The sequence below is a fragment of the Oncorhynchus kisutch genome, linkage group LG18, assembly GCF_002021735.2.
Source record: "Oncorhynchus kisutch isolate 150728-3 linkage group LG18, Okis_V2, whole genome shotgun sequence".
In the NCBI taxonomy this organism is placed as follows: domain Eukaryota; kingdom Metazoa; phylum Chordata; class Actinopteri; order Salmoniformes; family Salmonidae; genus Oncorhynchus; species Oncorhynchus kisutch.
This window is the reverse complement of record NC_034191.2, coordinates 36249778-36265427: the sequence shown is the minus strand read 5'-3', so window position 1 is coordinate 36265427 and position 15650 is coordinate 36249778. Positions and strand designations below refer to the sequence as shown.

Sequence of the window (15650 nt, the reverse complement as noted above, 5' to 3'; positions counted from 1 at the left end):
ATGAAGTTCACTATTGGTCCACGGGCTAATGTTAACTAAGACAACTAGCTAGGGATTAATATAACGTTTAATCACTAACAATTAACAAATTGATAAATTTCCAGGGCGTGAAATTGGTCATACTAACTAGTCAACGAAAATGTAACAAACGTGATTGCACAATTGTTTTAGTATGCTCATTCACTTTAATGTTTGTGCCACCCATTTTTTTTTTTTTGATTTGAATTATTACTAGATCTGTACATTAATGGATTTAACATTTTCTTCCTTTGCTAGTTCAGGACAATTGCCTAATTTCGTGCCCCTATAAAGTTTCTCTTTTCTCAGGACAGACTGCTATATTACTTTAGATTGTTATCCCAAACACCCACCAAATCCCAGCACTGTGTTGAACGTTTGCAAAGCATATCAGATGTCTAAAAAGTCAAGTAAACCACAAATGTTACCTGATTTCCCTGTCTGTCTTCAGCACCCCCAACAACCCAAGTTATACCATTTCCACAAACCCTAATAATAAAGTGGGGAGACCACTATTATGTTCCAAAAACTTTTTTTGGGGGGGAATGGTCATACCAGTGCTTTTGAGTGCAGAATGTGAAGAAAACCTCTCACAGTAAGTACTTCCCAAAGGCCCATTGTTTGTAGTTTAATTGATTATTAGGGAACTTTTTGACCTTTTTAATTAAGCTGTAATTGTGTTGTGATGATGCATGAAAAGTATTGTAAAATGTATTTTTAATTGAAAATGTAAGTTTACATGACTGATTGTACCTAGTACTTTCAGCATTAACTCAGTTTATGCTCTTGGAACTACATAGGGTGTGTCCAGTGCACGCACACAACTTTATAGCAACTGTAAAGGTTGTCTTGTTTGAAGTGTGATTGTGTATTATTTTTATTTATTAGGCTATATATTTGGATCCAAGTGTAACTTTTTTTCTGTTCATAGTTCTTTGGCGTAGAGTAGACTAGAGCCTTATCTAATTGGCAGTAGTGAGTGCTATCATTTCCTGACCACTCTGTTGTTATTGGAGTGATACATCCTTTTTTTTTTGCAAAGTCTTTGTGATGTGGGCTATTAAACCCAGAGGAGGCTGTTGACAGGTGCTTTGCATTTGCCATTTAACACAATTGTCAGGACATCTAACCAGCCTGACAATATACTTTTTATATCAAATTCTTTATTACCGTAATGTTAATAAACCAAAACACCTGTAACATCAGTTTGAAATAGGCTACTACATAATGTTCTAAGAAGAAGTTTTCATTCAGGGCAAGACAAGATAGGTTTGGCTAGACCCTAACGTCTCTTTACACAACTAAATGGTTTGGCATACTCCCAACCAATGGGAGTGGCACACCTGTAGAAGTATAGGTTGGCTTGACTGGCATCTGAACTGAGCAAAATCATGATAAAGCGTTTTGCTTGTCCTGAATCCTGAATACTTGAACCTGGCACCCCACTAGAGAAAGGGGCAAGGAGTCAGAGCTATGTCAGTAGAGCCTTTGTTCTGTGTATGTGCCCATGTCAGTCCAAAGAACCCCCAGCAATGCAAACTTCTGCGCTCATCAAGAATGGCCTCATTGTGCCTCTTGAAGGACGTGAGTGATCATGATTCAAGGGTTGGCTGTGTTGAGTTAAATTATGTTGACGCCATTGATTTATGCCAAGTGGTAATACCATGCCATTCTCAATGAAGGAAAAAATGTATCAACTTGCAGTTGTAGAGGAATTTGGTTTATTTAAGAGTGACTAGATCTATATCTGGTCCCTTTCTGGCTGAGAGTAAACTTAGGATAACTAAACGTAAGGAGGAGCAGGAGACTGTAGTAAGTCCCAGCAACCCTCGGGCCCCTGAGGAAAGTCATGTCCTACATAGGAAGTTAGTATGTTGAGGATGTGGTGTGGACTGTGTTGGTGTGAGTATAAAGAGAGATCAGTCAACATTTATTTGTGTCAATTGGCCTATAGGCCTATGTCCACAGATTGGGTCTGTATGCTCAGAGTATAGTCTATTCTATAGCCTACATCGAACTCATTGTTTTACTACAGAAACCATTTCTGTGTACTTTGGCTAAAAGTCAGAATTGTAATCTGTATTTGAATAATCAAATAAAGGCCTAACCTGTACCATTTTGAAGTTAGGCTATACCAGACACTTAAAGCGAAACTGTTACTCAAGCCTGCTCTGATCAGTGTCAGCAAATATCTGTTCACTCTGTAGGCTGAACTCTGGCTATAGTGATGCTTCAAATGGACATAGTGGTTATATCCTACTTATCACCCATAGGGCGGCGCATAATTGGCCCAGTGTCGTTAGGGTTTGGCCGAGGTATGCCGTCATTGTAAATACAAAATTGTTCTTCACTGACTTGCCTCACATGCCTTATTGTCACGCCAGTGTATTTCAGTAAATCATGTAATGGCACGCCTCTGTGAAACTACACCTTGAAAGATGGCATGGGAAAAATGTATCTGTTTCTAATTTCTTGTCTGTGTTCTCTAGCCACATTTAGGCCCAGCTATTCCAGTTTTAATACAGTTTTAACCATTGCAGTTTCCTGTGTAAAGTTTGAGATGTGTATTGGTTGTTGGTTAAATATTTTCATCTTCTAAGCAAGCATATTGCATGCTGTTGAGGTCTGTTGACAGATGAAATTGACTGATCTTCACTGATAAATAGCAGACTGTTTAAGATCATTTTTGTTATGTAAACACTTTGATCTCCCCGCACAGGAATGACTAGCTCGATTTAGTGATGGGCCTATTGCTTTCAAAATGTCCTTGAAATGAATGTTGATGTTAAATCCACCCTGTATCATGAAGGCCAACGGATTCCGCATGTCCAGCAGTACTGTATCCCCCTCCCCAGCAGTTGCAACATCATAGTTGCATCACTCTCAACTTCTCCCAGTCCAAAGAGACAAAACAGTGAAGCTCAAAGTGTACACATTACACACACATGGAAATGTCATACCTATAACGAAATGCAGTGAAACTTGCTGTTACTGATTGCTGTCCCATATATTAACTGCCATATAATTTGTTTACCACAGACCACACCCACCTTATCCCTGTCCTCCTCGCGATAACTCGGCTTGTTTTGACACAAATAACACACATCCTTTACACCCTAGCAGTCCTATCTTCAGCATACAGTCGTTAGGCCTATGTGTTCAGTCTAAGAAAAACATGATCTGGCCCTCTGACTCTCAGCAGACACTAGGTCCTTTATGTCACCCACAATAACAGCCAACCGTCAACCCAGTCACCCAAACACTCATAACTCATCAGAATGTTCCAGCAGAGCAGCCTACGTTGTGTCATGGTTTGTGGGTGAACGGTGGTGTGATTAATGTTTGACGAGTTCAGAGAAACGCAGCTCTCAGACATTATCACAGGATAGGATAACAACAGCTGATTGGCCCTGAGGACAACCGCATTATCTCCACTGTCAAGACAAACGTACAGAAATGCACAAGGAAACGCCATAATTAAAACCCACAAATTAAATTCTTCACGTTAGAACATGAGGGAAGTGACTCCCTCGGGCTATACAAGTCATCAATGTGTAGAACAGGTACACTTGAATTTAGCTATTTTAGCTCAACCATGAAAAAGGAATTATCCAAATTCCCAGCCTAGCACTCGCAGGTGTTAATGCCATTTTTTCCCACTTTACCTTTCCCCAGACAAAAAGCTTTGATCCCTTATAATTATGGTCTGGTGGTGGTGTCTAGGAATGTAATGTTCACCACCCAGGAACCATCCACCTGTCCCATACTGGGAGTCCAAACATGAACTACGCGTTTGAGACCGGAGTGTGGCGTGAACAGCATTTTGATGTCCTGCCTATCTGTTCTCTGTTTGTCACAGACGTGAGGATGGTGAGCTGGAAGAGGGGGAGTTGGAGGATGATGGTGGAGAGGTGGAGGTGGCAGAGGAGCCCAGCACCGGGGGAGGAGGAGAAGATGGGGGTGCAGGTGAAGAAGCAACAGCAACAGAGGCGGCCCCCCCAGAGAAAATTCACCGTAGCAAAGAGCGCCACGCCAGCGGCGACGAGAAGGACGACGAGAAGGCCCGCCGCCACAAGAGGAAGAGGAAAAAAGAGAGGGAGCGAGAGAAGGAGAAGAGGAGAGCCAAGAAGAGACGCAAATCCAAGCACAAAGTAAGATAGCGTTTGTGTGTGTGTTTCACATCCAGCTCAGCTCTGGCTTTCATCGTCCTATACATACCCTTCAGATCAGGGATGTTATTGCTTTCTTACTGTTTAGTCTAAATGTTTCTTCGTACTTTGTCACTCAACCTATCTCTCTTTCTGTGTTGTGTGTGGTGTTACAGCGTCATGCCTCCTCCAGTGATGACCACTCAGACTTTAGCGATGACTCTGACTACAGCCCAGGTGAGAAGAGGAAGTATCGGGACTATAGCCCTACGTACACCCCTTCTGTAAGTTACCCCATGGCGGAACTCTAAATCACATGATACCTGCTGCGGAGTTGCTAGTCTGTAATTACAGTGGTCTAACAATGATTTTGTTTCCTTCCCAGTCCCTTGGAGGTTACCCACCAGCCCCGTCCTCTGGCCACGGGGGCCCCATGCCTAAGAAGGGCAGCTACGTGAAGATGGACAAACAAAGCTACGGGAGCTACGGCGATTATGAAGAGGAGAACTACGAGGGAGAGGAGGATGAGGAGATGGGCGATGAAGACTACGATGACTTCACCAAGGAGCTCAACCAGTACCGCAAGGCCAAGGAGGGAGGCAGCGGTGATGGAGGTGGAAGAGGCAACTGTCGCGGGGGCAGAGGTAGAAAAAATGGGGTCAGAGGTGAATTGAACGACCCTTACTAGTTTGCTTGCAGGTCCCCGCGTGCCGTGGAGATGCTGACACAAGGTGCTGACAGTGCTTCTTTTTCTTTCTCCACAGGAGGTAAAGGTCGTATGAAGAACCAGAGAGGTCGAGGAGGCATGAGAGGAGGGCGTGGAGGTAGAGGAAGAGGAGGGAGCAGGGGTCGGGGACGAGGGGGCAAGATGGGCGGAGACAATGAGGATGGAGAAGGGATGATGTATGGAGGAGGAGGAGGAGGAGGAGGAGGAGACGAGATGGAGGTGAGTCAAAGACAGTCATCCTCTGGCCCCAGATGCACAGATCATTTCACATTGTTTATCAATGATACTGGTATGCTTGCTAAATTATATTGTTTTGGGAAAGTGTTTTGTTTCTGAATTGTTCCTCATCCAGTTGATGTTGTGTTCTAGTATGGAGACGATGACTATGAACACATGGGTGAAGATGACTATGATGAATACTCTCAGTACAGGAAGTCCAAAGATCGTGGAAGGGGTGAGTTGGCTGTCAGAATGTGAAGGATTACCACTATTATTCACACTACACAATACTTTGTCATGCTACTGTAATAAAGACATGCTAGGTTAGCTGTTCTGATGTCCTTCCTAAGTAAACATGCTTTGCACCTGATCCAAAATGGTTGCCTGTCTTGTTCCATTGTAGCCCACTGATGAAGTGTCTCTCTCTGCTCCAACCAGGTGGTAAAGGTGGGCGGGGACGGGGCCGGGGGAAACAGGGGCGTGGTATGAACCGGGGAGGCCGAGGGAGGAACCGGGGGAGAGGCCGAGGGGGCGGAGACCAGGGTCACGATGAGGACAACAATGGAGACAATGGGGACATGGGGGTGAGAATAAAACCAACTACCACACCTTACAGACCTGCTCGCTCATCTGAATGAATACTCAACCTGTACAAGTTTCGGATAACACTCTGAAACTGATAATGTTTGTTTGCTTGTGTTGTGGTGCAGGATGGAGGAGGAGGCCAGCACAACAAGCACCAGGGGGACAAGCACCAAGACAAGAAAGGGAAAGCCATCTGCAAGTACTACATGGAGGGCCGCTGTACTTGGGTAAGAAGGAACTCATGGAATTTGAGCAGAGATAATGTTCTTGCCAGGCATTCTCAATAGAATGCCAAATCATTTTTCTTCTGACATATGTTACCGTCAACTGCTTTTTAAAATCTTGTCCAAACGTGATTTTTTTTATTGTTTTAACGCTTTGCCAACTTTCCAGGGGGAACACTGCAACTTCAGCCACGACATTGAGCTGCCCAAGAAGAAAGAACTCTGCAAGTTCTACATCACCGGCTTCTGCGCACGGGCTGAAAACTGCCCCTACATGCATGATATCCTTTACCTGCAGTTCACTTTGTATCAGATAGGACATTTCCTTCAGTGTGTGTTTCCAGCTAGCATTGCTAGAACGGCCATACTAGTTGTCAAGTTTAGTATAGCCTATATCAGTGCTACCCCCGAGACAGTCTTTGAGTGAGTTCAGTCCATCCAGGCCTTCCATAGTTCCTTAACTCCCCAGCACGTGATTTCCCCTGCAAGTTGTTCCACACCACCGGGAGCTGTGTGAATGGAGACGAATGCATGTTCTCCCACGAGCCTCTGACCGACGACACCCAAGACCTGCTAAACAAGGTGAGCCGTCCTCAAGTGGATTTAGACACCAATTCTCTCTGTTTCTTTAAATCACTCCCTCTCCTCTGTGTTAGTCTGTTAACCCCTTTTGACCACCTTTTCACCTCATGTTTGTAGATGCTGGCGGAGGATGCCGAGGCTGGAGCTGAGGATGAGAAGGAGGTGGAGGAGCTAAAGAAGCAGGGGATCAACCCCCTTCCCAAGCCGCCTCCTGGGGTGGGCCTGCTCCCGACACCGCCCAGACCAGGGCCACCCGACAACTCTGGCCCTGGGGACTTTGGATCTCCTGGACCACCACAGGGCCCCATGTCCCCCAACGGCCTCCCCGGCCCAGGGCCTAACCAAGGGCCCGGTCCCTGTCCTGGTTCCCTTCCCGCCTACCCAGACAGTGGCCCCTACCAGGGCCCTCCCAACCCCAATGGTCCCGCACCCCCATCCATGGGCCCCCCACCCCCCTGTCCTGGCAATGGAGGGAAGAAGATCCCCTCGTTGTTTGAGATCAAGGTGCAGCCCACGGGACAGCTAGCTCAGAAACTAGCTAATCACCGGTGAGCTTTTCACATCCATCCAAACCTATTTATGTGACTTTTATAGTTTGAGTGTGCGCTAGGAACATGGTATAACGTAACAATCTTTCTCTCTGCAGAGGTCAGACCCCAGGAACTGCCACAGGCCAAGCTGGCGCCACTGGCCCCCAAGGGCACCCCGGTGGGCCTGGTGGGCCTCCGCCTCGGTTCCCTCCACCTGGCATGATGCCCCCAGACATGTCCATGTGTCCTCCCCCACCCATGGGCCCTGGAGGACCCCCCATGATGCCAGGCTTTGGCCCAGAAGGGGGGCCTATGATGCCCCCCGGACCTCCTCCAGGGGGTAACTTCTTTGATAACTTCTTCAACCAGCAGCAAGACATGAATATGGACGAGGTAGTGGAGGAAGGTGAGCTGAGCTGAGCTGATATCGTATCACATCATGAACGAAGCATACAATCACTGTTCGCATCAGAGACTTCCCTCCAATATCATTTCAGATTGAATCTAAACCTGTGCTGTTATGTGTCTCTGAGAGTGTTCTGTATTGTAGTTGTCAACCTTCCTCCTGTACCTTTCAGGTGATCACTTCCAGGGCTTTGGAGGGATGGACGTGAAAGAAGCAAGAGGATCGGGAGGAAACCATAGCTCCGTGGGAGGTCCTGACGTTCCCGCAAACGGAGGCTCGGCCAATCAGCAGGCGGGGATGGGAGTGCCTGACTTTCTGCCGCCGGCCCAACGCATGCTGTTCATGAGAATTCAACAGAAACAGCAGGAGGATGAGGAGAGGGCCAGACTTGCCAAGGGGGTAGGAGAGAGGGACGTGGAAGGTACGTTCTATATATATATACACACACACACAGACAGACAGACTGACTGTAGACCAGGGGTGGGCAACATGCGTTCAATATTTTTTTAATCTTAAAATTCAAAATCACATATCTAAATGATCCTTGGTATACCATTTTAAAACAATTTAATATGTTAGCTTAGTAGACCCCTCCCCCCCAGGCGTAGACACTCCAGGCCACTCTTTAAATAAATAAAAAATTGTGATTGGATAGATAGAGAGAGAGGGGAAAGATAGAGGAGAGAGTTGCTGAAATGGGCCGGATTCGAATCCATGCTGCAGCAGTACACTGGAGGCAGCGACCTAGACCGTTACACCACTCTAGGCCACCCGGGCCACTCTTGAATGTCTAAAACTATATAAAGTACACTACATGACCAAGAGTATGTGGACACCTGCTCGTCGAACATCTCATTCCAAAATCATGGGCATTAATATGGAGTTTGTACCCTCTTTGGTGCTACAATAGCCTCCACTCTTCTGGGAAGGCTTTCCACTAGATGTTGGAACATTGCTGCGGGACTTGCTTCCATTCAGACCACAAGAGCATTAGTGAGGTCGGACACTGATATTGGGCGATTAGGCCTGGCTCGCAGTCGGCGTTCCAATTTATCCAAAAGGTGTTTGATGTGGTTGAGGTCAGGGCTCTGTGCAGGCCAGTCAAGTTCTTCCACACCGATCTCGACAAACCATTTCTGTATGGACCTCACTTTGTGCAAGGGGGCATTGTCATGGTTAAACAGGAAAGGGCCTCCCCCAAACTGTTGCCAAAACTGTACAGTTGGCACTATGCATTGGGGCAGGCAGCGTTCTCCTGCCTGGCATCCGTCAAACCCAGATTTGTCCATCGGACTGCCAGATGGTGAAGCGTGATTCATCACTCCAGAGAATGCATTTCCACTCCTCCAGAGTCCAATGGCGGCGAGCTTTAATCACTCGTGCCGACGCTTGGCATTGCACATAGTGATCTTAGGCTTGTGTGCGGCTGCTTGGCCATGGAATCTCCTTTCATGTAGCTCCCAACGAACGGTTCTTGTGCTGATGTTGCTTCCAGAGGCAGTTTGGAACTTGGTAGTGAATGTTGCAACTGAGGACAGACGCGCTTCAACAGTCGGCGGTTCCGTTCTGTGAGCTTGTGTGGCCTACCACTTCACGGCTGAACCGTTGCTCCTGAACGTTTCTACTTCACAATAACAGCACTTACAGTTGACCGGTGCAGGTCAGAAATTTGACAAACTGACTTGTTGGAAAGGTATCATCCTGTGACGATGCCACGTTGAAAGTCACTGAGCTCTTCAGTAAGGCCATTCTACTGCCAATGTTTGTCTATGGAGATTGCATGGCTGTGTGATCTGTATTTAGACACCTGTCAGCTAGGGCTGGGCATTGTGGGCGATATGACGATGTATATCGTCTGACGATAGAGCATAATATGAAACGATAGACATTTTCCTATCGTTTATTTGTTGTGTCGCAAATCACACTCTTTATGGCAATATTTTTTGTCAATTGGACGTCGCTTTGCGTCTAAAAGGAAATTTGCAATACAAACAAACATGGAGGAGAGTGAATGTGACACAGAGCACGGAGCTCGTACCTTAAAGAGGGTCTATTTCGGTCGCACGGACATGGTTTGGGTATGAAAAGTCTGACACGGACCAGAAAACCGTCCTCTGCAAAATATGCCGCAGGCCGGTCCTGACAACAGGCTCAAACACCACTAACCTCTTACCACCTACACAAGAATCATGTGAAACAGTACGGAGAGAGTCTACGGACGAGACCCAAAAAAGTACAGTCGAGTGATCAAAACAAACCCCCGACTCAGACCTTGCAATAGGCTTTTGCCTATTGGCAAAGAATCACGAAGATGGAAGGAGATAACAGCTGCCGTTACAACTTACATCTGCAAAGATATGGCCCCAATTTACACGGTTGAGAGATGGGGGTTTCGTGAGTTGGTGCTCAACACTCGACCCAAGGTACCGAATGCCTTATTTGTTGAGTATAATTCAAAATGTAATAAGAAATAGGCCTTTACGTGTGGTCATTTTATATAAACTATTTATTAATTGAATTGACAGAAAATGTGTATATTGTGAGATGTATCGTTATTGGGATATGAAATGACCTATATCGGGATATGAGATTTTGTCCATATCACCCAGCCCTACTGTCAGCAACTGGTCTGGCTGAAATAGCCGAATCCACTAATTGGAATCGGTGTATGTCAAATTATAATAGTTTTCAAATAACTATCCTTTTTCTGGACTGCAAATTGCTTTTGATGAACAAATTGGTCCGAAAACATTGCCCACCCCTGCTTTAGACACTGTATTGAAGTCTATTATGCTTTTTATTTATCTGTTATTTTACCAGGTAAGTTGACTGAGAACACGTTCTCATTAGCAGCAACGACATGAGGAATAGTTACAGGGAGAGGAGGGGGATGAATGAGCCAATTGTAAATTGGGGATTATTAGGTGACCGTGATGGCCAGATTGGGAATTTAGCCAGGACACCGGGGTTAACACCTCTACTCTTACGATAAGTGCCATGGGATCTTTAATGACCTCAGAGAGTCCGGACACCCGTTTAACGTCCCTTCCGAAAGACGGCACTCTACACAGGGCAGTATCCCAATCACTGCCCTGGGGCATTGGGATATTTTTTTTAGACCAGAGGAAAGAGTGCCTCCTACTGGCCCTCCAACACCACTTCCAGCAGCATCTGGTCTCCCATCCAGGAACTGACCAGGACCAACCCTGCTTAGCTTCAGAAGCAAACCAGCAGTGGTATGCTGCTGGCCATGCTGGTATGTTGCTTAGACACTAATATAATAGCAAGCCAGCACAGACAAAAACATAACTACTTCTACTGGGCCTGGTTAACCTGGCATGACTCCATCTCAATTCTCCATAGACAAAACAAACAATTCCCACTGACACCGTATAAACAGTGCATTGGCAGTGCAAACACTGCAGGACAATGCTATATTAATACAGACAGCATATAAATACTTGCTCTAGGTCGCACTCACCCGTATAGGCTAGCTACGTAAGGTACATAAAGTAGGATCAGTCGAGTGCATATGCTGTGTAAACCCTGGCTGCACCCTGGTCTAAAGTGTGCTCTATACAGGGAATAGGGTGCCATTTGGAACGTATATAAAGCTAGCGGTAATGAACAATTCGTACGGTTTTAGCCTCAAAGTGCTTGCGTAAGTCTGGAAAATGTACAGTGTTCCTGTCTCCTTTTGTTTTGTTAGAAATGTATATGTGTCCCGAGGAGGCAGGAAATGTCTGTATGACACCGCTGACCCTCACTTGTAACCCTCAGCAGAGTCAACATCCTCTGGGCTCTGGTTGTGTAATACACTCCCATGGATCAGATTAGTGACTCCGATGGGCCTCTACTCCACTCCGTCGCTAGGTGGAGCTGTTGGTGTGTGAGACTACTAATTATGTTGGGCTCTGACATTGATTTAGGTCAGGCCAAGGTTTTATTGGGCCCCCTAAGTTTTCTGAGATAAAAGATTAAAAACACTAGGAAATCAGCTACAAATTATTTTAATTTTGGGTATACAGTGTGAAGTCGTAAATGTACATATTCTTAGATTGGAGTCATTAAAACTTGTTTTTCAACCACTCCACAAATTTCTTGTTAACAAACTAGTTTTGGCAAGTCGGTTAGGACATCTACTTTGTGCATGACATAAGTCATTTTTCCATACACTAATATTGACGTGCCTTTAATCAGCTTGGAAAATTCCAGAAAATTATGTAATGGCTTTATGAGCTTATGATAGGCTAATTGACGTAATTTGAGTCAATTGAAGGTGTACCTGTGGATGTATTTATGACATCATGGGAAATTCTAAAGAAATTAGCCAAGAAAATATTGTAGGCCGCCACAAGTCTGGTTCATCCTTGGGAGCAATGCCTGAAGGTACCACGTTCATCTGTACAAACAATAGTATAAACACCATGGGACCACGCAGCCATCATACCGCTCAGGAAGGAGACGCGTTCTGTCTCCTAGAGATGAATGTGCTTTGGTGCGAAAAGTGTAAATCAATCCCAGAACAACAGCAAAGGACCGTTTGAAGATGCTGGAAGAAACACGTGCAGAAGTATCTATATCTACAGTAAAACGAGTCCTATATCGACATAACCTGACAGGCCACTCAGCAAGGAAGAAGCCACTGCTCCAAAAGCGCCATAAAAAAGCCAGACTACGGTTTGCTACTGCACATGGGGACAAAGATCGTACTTTTTGGAGAAATGTCCTCCTTTCTGATGAAACAAAAATAGAACTGTTTGACCATAATGACCATCGCTATGTTTGGAGGAAATGGGGATGCTTGCAAGCCGAAGAACACCATCTCAACCGTGAAACATGGGGGTGGCAGCATCATGTTGTGGGGGTGCTTTGCTGCAGGAGGGACTGTTGCACTTAACAAAATAAATGGCATCATGGGTAAGGAAAATTATGTGTATATAATGACACAACATCTCAAGACATCAGCCAGGAAGTTAAAGCTTGGTCGCAAATGGGTCTTCCAAATGGACAATGACCCCAAGCAGGATCCCAATTTCGTTTAAAAGTTTTAACGTTTAAATGTTCAGTGGTTGTGGTTCTACTTACAGACCGTCAGTACGGTTGACTATGTCACTGATTCCTGTTGCTTTATCTCCTAGGTGACTCGGCTAACTGGTACTCCAGTGAGGATGAGGATGGAGGCGGCAGTGTCACATCCATCCTGAAGACGCTCCGCCAGCAGAGCCAAGGGCCCCCCAAACCGGAGGGTCCCCCCAGCGACCCCCGCCTCCAGAAAGGCTCCCCAGCGCACCCCTCCATCCGACCGGGGGACTCCCGTCAGGGGGACCCCCGGCTGGGCCGCGACCCCCGCCTCTCCCGGGCTACAGACTCTGCCCAGGCGTTGGACTCTCCCAACCCCTCCTTGGCCTCCACCGTCACCCCTGCAGACCCCCGCCTGGCACGGCTTGCTACCACCGCCCTCACCCCCAAACCAGACGCCCCCCTGGTGTACAAGCCCCCGCCCCTCACGGCTCCCCCTGCAGAGGAGGAGGAGACGGAGAGGGTTCTGAGGGACAAGCCTGTGCCCATCCCCCTGGACCCCCTGATGGGCATGGCCCTGAGGGACCCGCGCTCCCAGCTGAGGCAGTTCAGCCACATTAAGAAGGACATTCTCCTGCACATGCCCCCCTACGCTAAGACAGTGACATGGAACCCCGAGGACCTCATCCCTATCCCAATCCCTAAACAGGACCTTCTCCCCCTCCCTCCAGGCATCCCCCCTGTCTCAGCCCTGGATCCCCGCCTCTCACGCAGCCAGCAGCGAATCCATACGGCCCTCCCCCATCCCCCACCCATCCCCTCTCCCTCCTTAGAACCCCCAGCCCCCTCCTCCTCCCTCCCAGACTTTGAATTGCTCTCTCGCATCCTCAAGACTGTTAACGCCTCATCCGGACCCTCCCAGTCATCCCCTTCTCTCCCCCTTGTCCCTCCACCGGCCTTGTTGCCGGCGCCTCCTGCTTTGTTGCCCATCCCTGTCGACAAGCCCGTCGATCCTCGAATGGCCCGCAAAGCCCCCGCTGACCCCCGGCTCCAGCCACAGAAATCTGTCCTGAAGCAGCCTTCAGAGTCCCCTGTCCCCCCTCTGACGGTCACCCCAGCAGCCCCTCCACCCACCTCCGGCTCCTCCTCCCCCACCATCGCCCCCTACGACCCTCGGCTACTGTCTGCAGGTGGAGTGGGTCGTGGAGGGGGAGCGGGTGCAGTTGGTGGCAGCAGTGTGCTGAGTGGTATCAGTCTTTATGATCCCCGGACTCCTAGTGCAGGTAAACTTGAGGGCCCTGGTGCCACCACAAACACAACCCCCAGCAGCGGCCCCACAGAGCCCAAACCCAGTGAGGCAGCACCAGCCAAGCCCAAGGCCAAGGAGCCCCTGTTTGTCCGTAAGTCTGCCCTGGACCAGCCGGAGCCAGAGAAGAGCAGCGAGCAGTCCACTGACCGCTACAACAGCTATAACCGGCCCAGGCCCAAGCCTGCACCCTCGCCGTCCACCGGGCCCCCCGGAGGTCCTGCTGCCTCTGTCTCCTCCATGGCCGGACAGGGCCCCCCTGGTGGTGCCGAGCAGGCCCCGGCGGGCGTCCACAACCTGCCTGTGTCTTCCCTCTTCAGCATGGTGAAACAGGCCAGCAAGCCCAGCGGCTCCGGCAGCCCCTTTGGTGGGAACAGCCCTGCCCAGCCTGGCGACACCACCACCACCACGGAGCAGGACAATGCTTCTCTGAAGGAGGTTTTCAAAGGCTTTGACCCCACGGCATCACCCTTCTGCCAGTGATATCTGAACCTATCCTGGTCGAACATTGTTTTAGAGACAAACACTGAACGCATCAGCAAGGAGCGCACTGAGGCAGAAGTTGGACTGGCCACAGACTGTGAACGTTTGAACATGTTGCTCAGGCGTCACACCTGCAGTGTTTGCTAATCAGATTCTATAACAGACTTTGGGGCCAGGGAGGGAGGGTTTAGGGTGGATATGTCGGAGTCTGAGAAAGAGCGAACTCTATTTTAAAACAAACAGATGTATAAATAAATGTATTCCCTTTACGAGAGTCCCTCCCTACTTTAAGAGAGAACAATTATAGGACAACAAAAATGAGTCCACAGATTTAAATGGGCTGTACTTTGTCATTTATGCTCCTCCTAGTCCTGTTCATTTTCATTTTCATTTGTTTGTAACTCCAGTCTCCAAGCTCTCCCTTTTATCATCCGTTCTGTCCATATCCCACCAACCCTTTCACGTCACTTGCTTCCACTGTGTCGCCGTCAGAATACTTGTCAATCATTGTAGCTTTTCTAGTACAATCACAGGCAAAGATAACACATAGAGAACATTCACTGCCACTCCCTCTGCCTGTAGCGTTATAACAGTACAGTATATTATATATGAATACAATTCTTTTGTTGCTTGATTTGAAGTAATTTCTTTGCACTGTCCGTCTGTTATCTGCCAGTCTTTCCCCTCTGTTGGCTCTCTTCTTATTTAATATTTGAGCCCTCTGCTCTGTCGGCACAGTTATCTCTAACCTCTCTGTCTGTCTGTCTGTCTGTCTGTCTGTCTGTCTGTCTGTCCTATGACTATGTCAGCCATGTTGGTCCCACTACCCCACACACCCCTGCTTGAGGTTCCACTCACACCTCTCTGCCAGAGTCAGAACTGTGAATTGAAAACCACATAGTCCATCTGTCACGTGAGATATGATCATTTTAATTTATTTTTTATACTTATGAGATATCTGCCTCTCCTGTCTCCTCTCTATGTCACATGACAGTTCATTTGAATCATTTGATATTGTGTGTGTGTGTGTATATATATAGATATCACACGTGTGTATATTATATATATATATATATATATATATATATATATAATTAGAAAGAAATACATTTAATTCCCCTCCATTTAAGTGGGATGCAGCCTGTAACCGTGAGAGGAGAAACTGACATTCTTGTTTTGTTGAAGGTTCAAACATATAAAATAAACTCAATTCCATAGAGGTATGAAAGCCTGGCTACACAAGCATCTAGTTTTTTCTAGTTTTGTTTTGCCCTTTACAAAAAGTGACTGCTTTGTAAATTGAACAGTGTCCTGTTTGACGAGAGGTAACATTTTGTAACTGTTCACTGTAGGGAAGGTTGTGAAGTATTTAATAAAGGCGATACGTGATCAACCAGTAA

General features: G+C 47.1%; 2 protein-coding genes across 4 annotated transcripts in view; one reads left to right on the top strand and one right to left on the bottom strand.

Annotated features, from left to right (window-relative positions):
- Positions 1-500, bottom strand: part of LOC109909015 (SUMO-activating enzyme subunit 1) — a 20905-nt gene extending 20405 nt beyond the window's left edge. The window contains exon 1 of one of the 2 annotated variants that reach the window (XM_031795936.1): positions 447-500. The gene's annotated coding sequence lies outside the window, so the exon portion shown is untranslated. The remainder of the gene's footprint in view (positions 1-446) is intronic. The other variant, XM_031795938.1, reaches the window with a different exon arrangement.
- Positions 1-15650, top strand: part of LOC109909014 (zinc finger CCCH domain-containing protein 4) — a 16874-nt gene extending 1224 nt beyond the window's left edge. The window contains exons 2-14 of one of the 2 annotated variants that reach the window (XM_020507859.2): positions 3878-4169; positions 4343-4450; positions 4552-4831; positions 4931-5112; positions 5263-5347; positions 5551-5696; positions 5823-5924; positions 6091-6202; positions 6394-6503; positions 6621-7051; positions 7150-7439; positions 7612-7860; positions 12581-15650. In XM_020507859.2, the coding sequence (XP_020363448.1) occupies positions 3878-4169; positions 4343-4450; positions 4552-4831; positions 4931-5112; positions 5263-5347; positions 5551-5696; positions 5823-5924; positions 6091-6202; positions 6394-6503; positions 6621-7051; positions 7150-7439; positions 7612-7860; positions 12581-14250 (4057 nt within the window). In that variant the 3' untranslated portion in view covers positions 14251-15650. The remainder of the gene's footprint in view (positions 1-3877; positions 4170-4342; positions 4451-4551; positions 4832-4930; positions 5113-5262; positions 5348-5550; positions 5697-5822; positions 5925-6090; positions 6203-6393; positions 6504-6620; positions 7052-7149; positions 7440-7611; positions 7861-12580) is intronic. The other variant, XM_020507860.2, reaches the window with a different exon arrangement.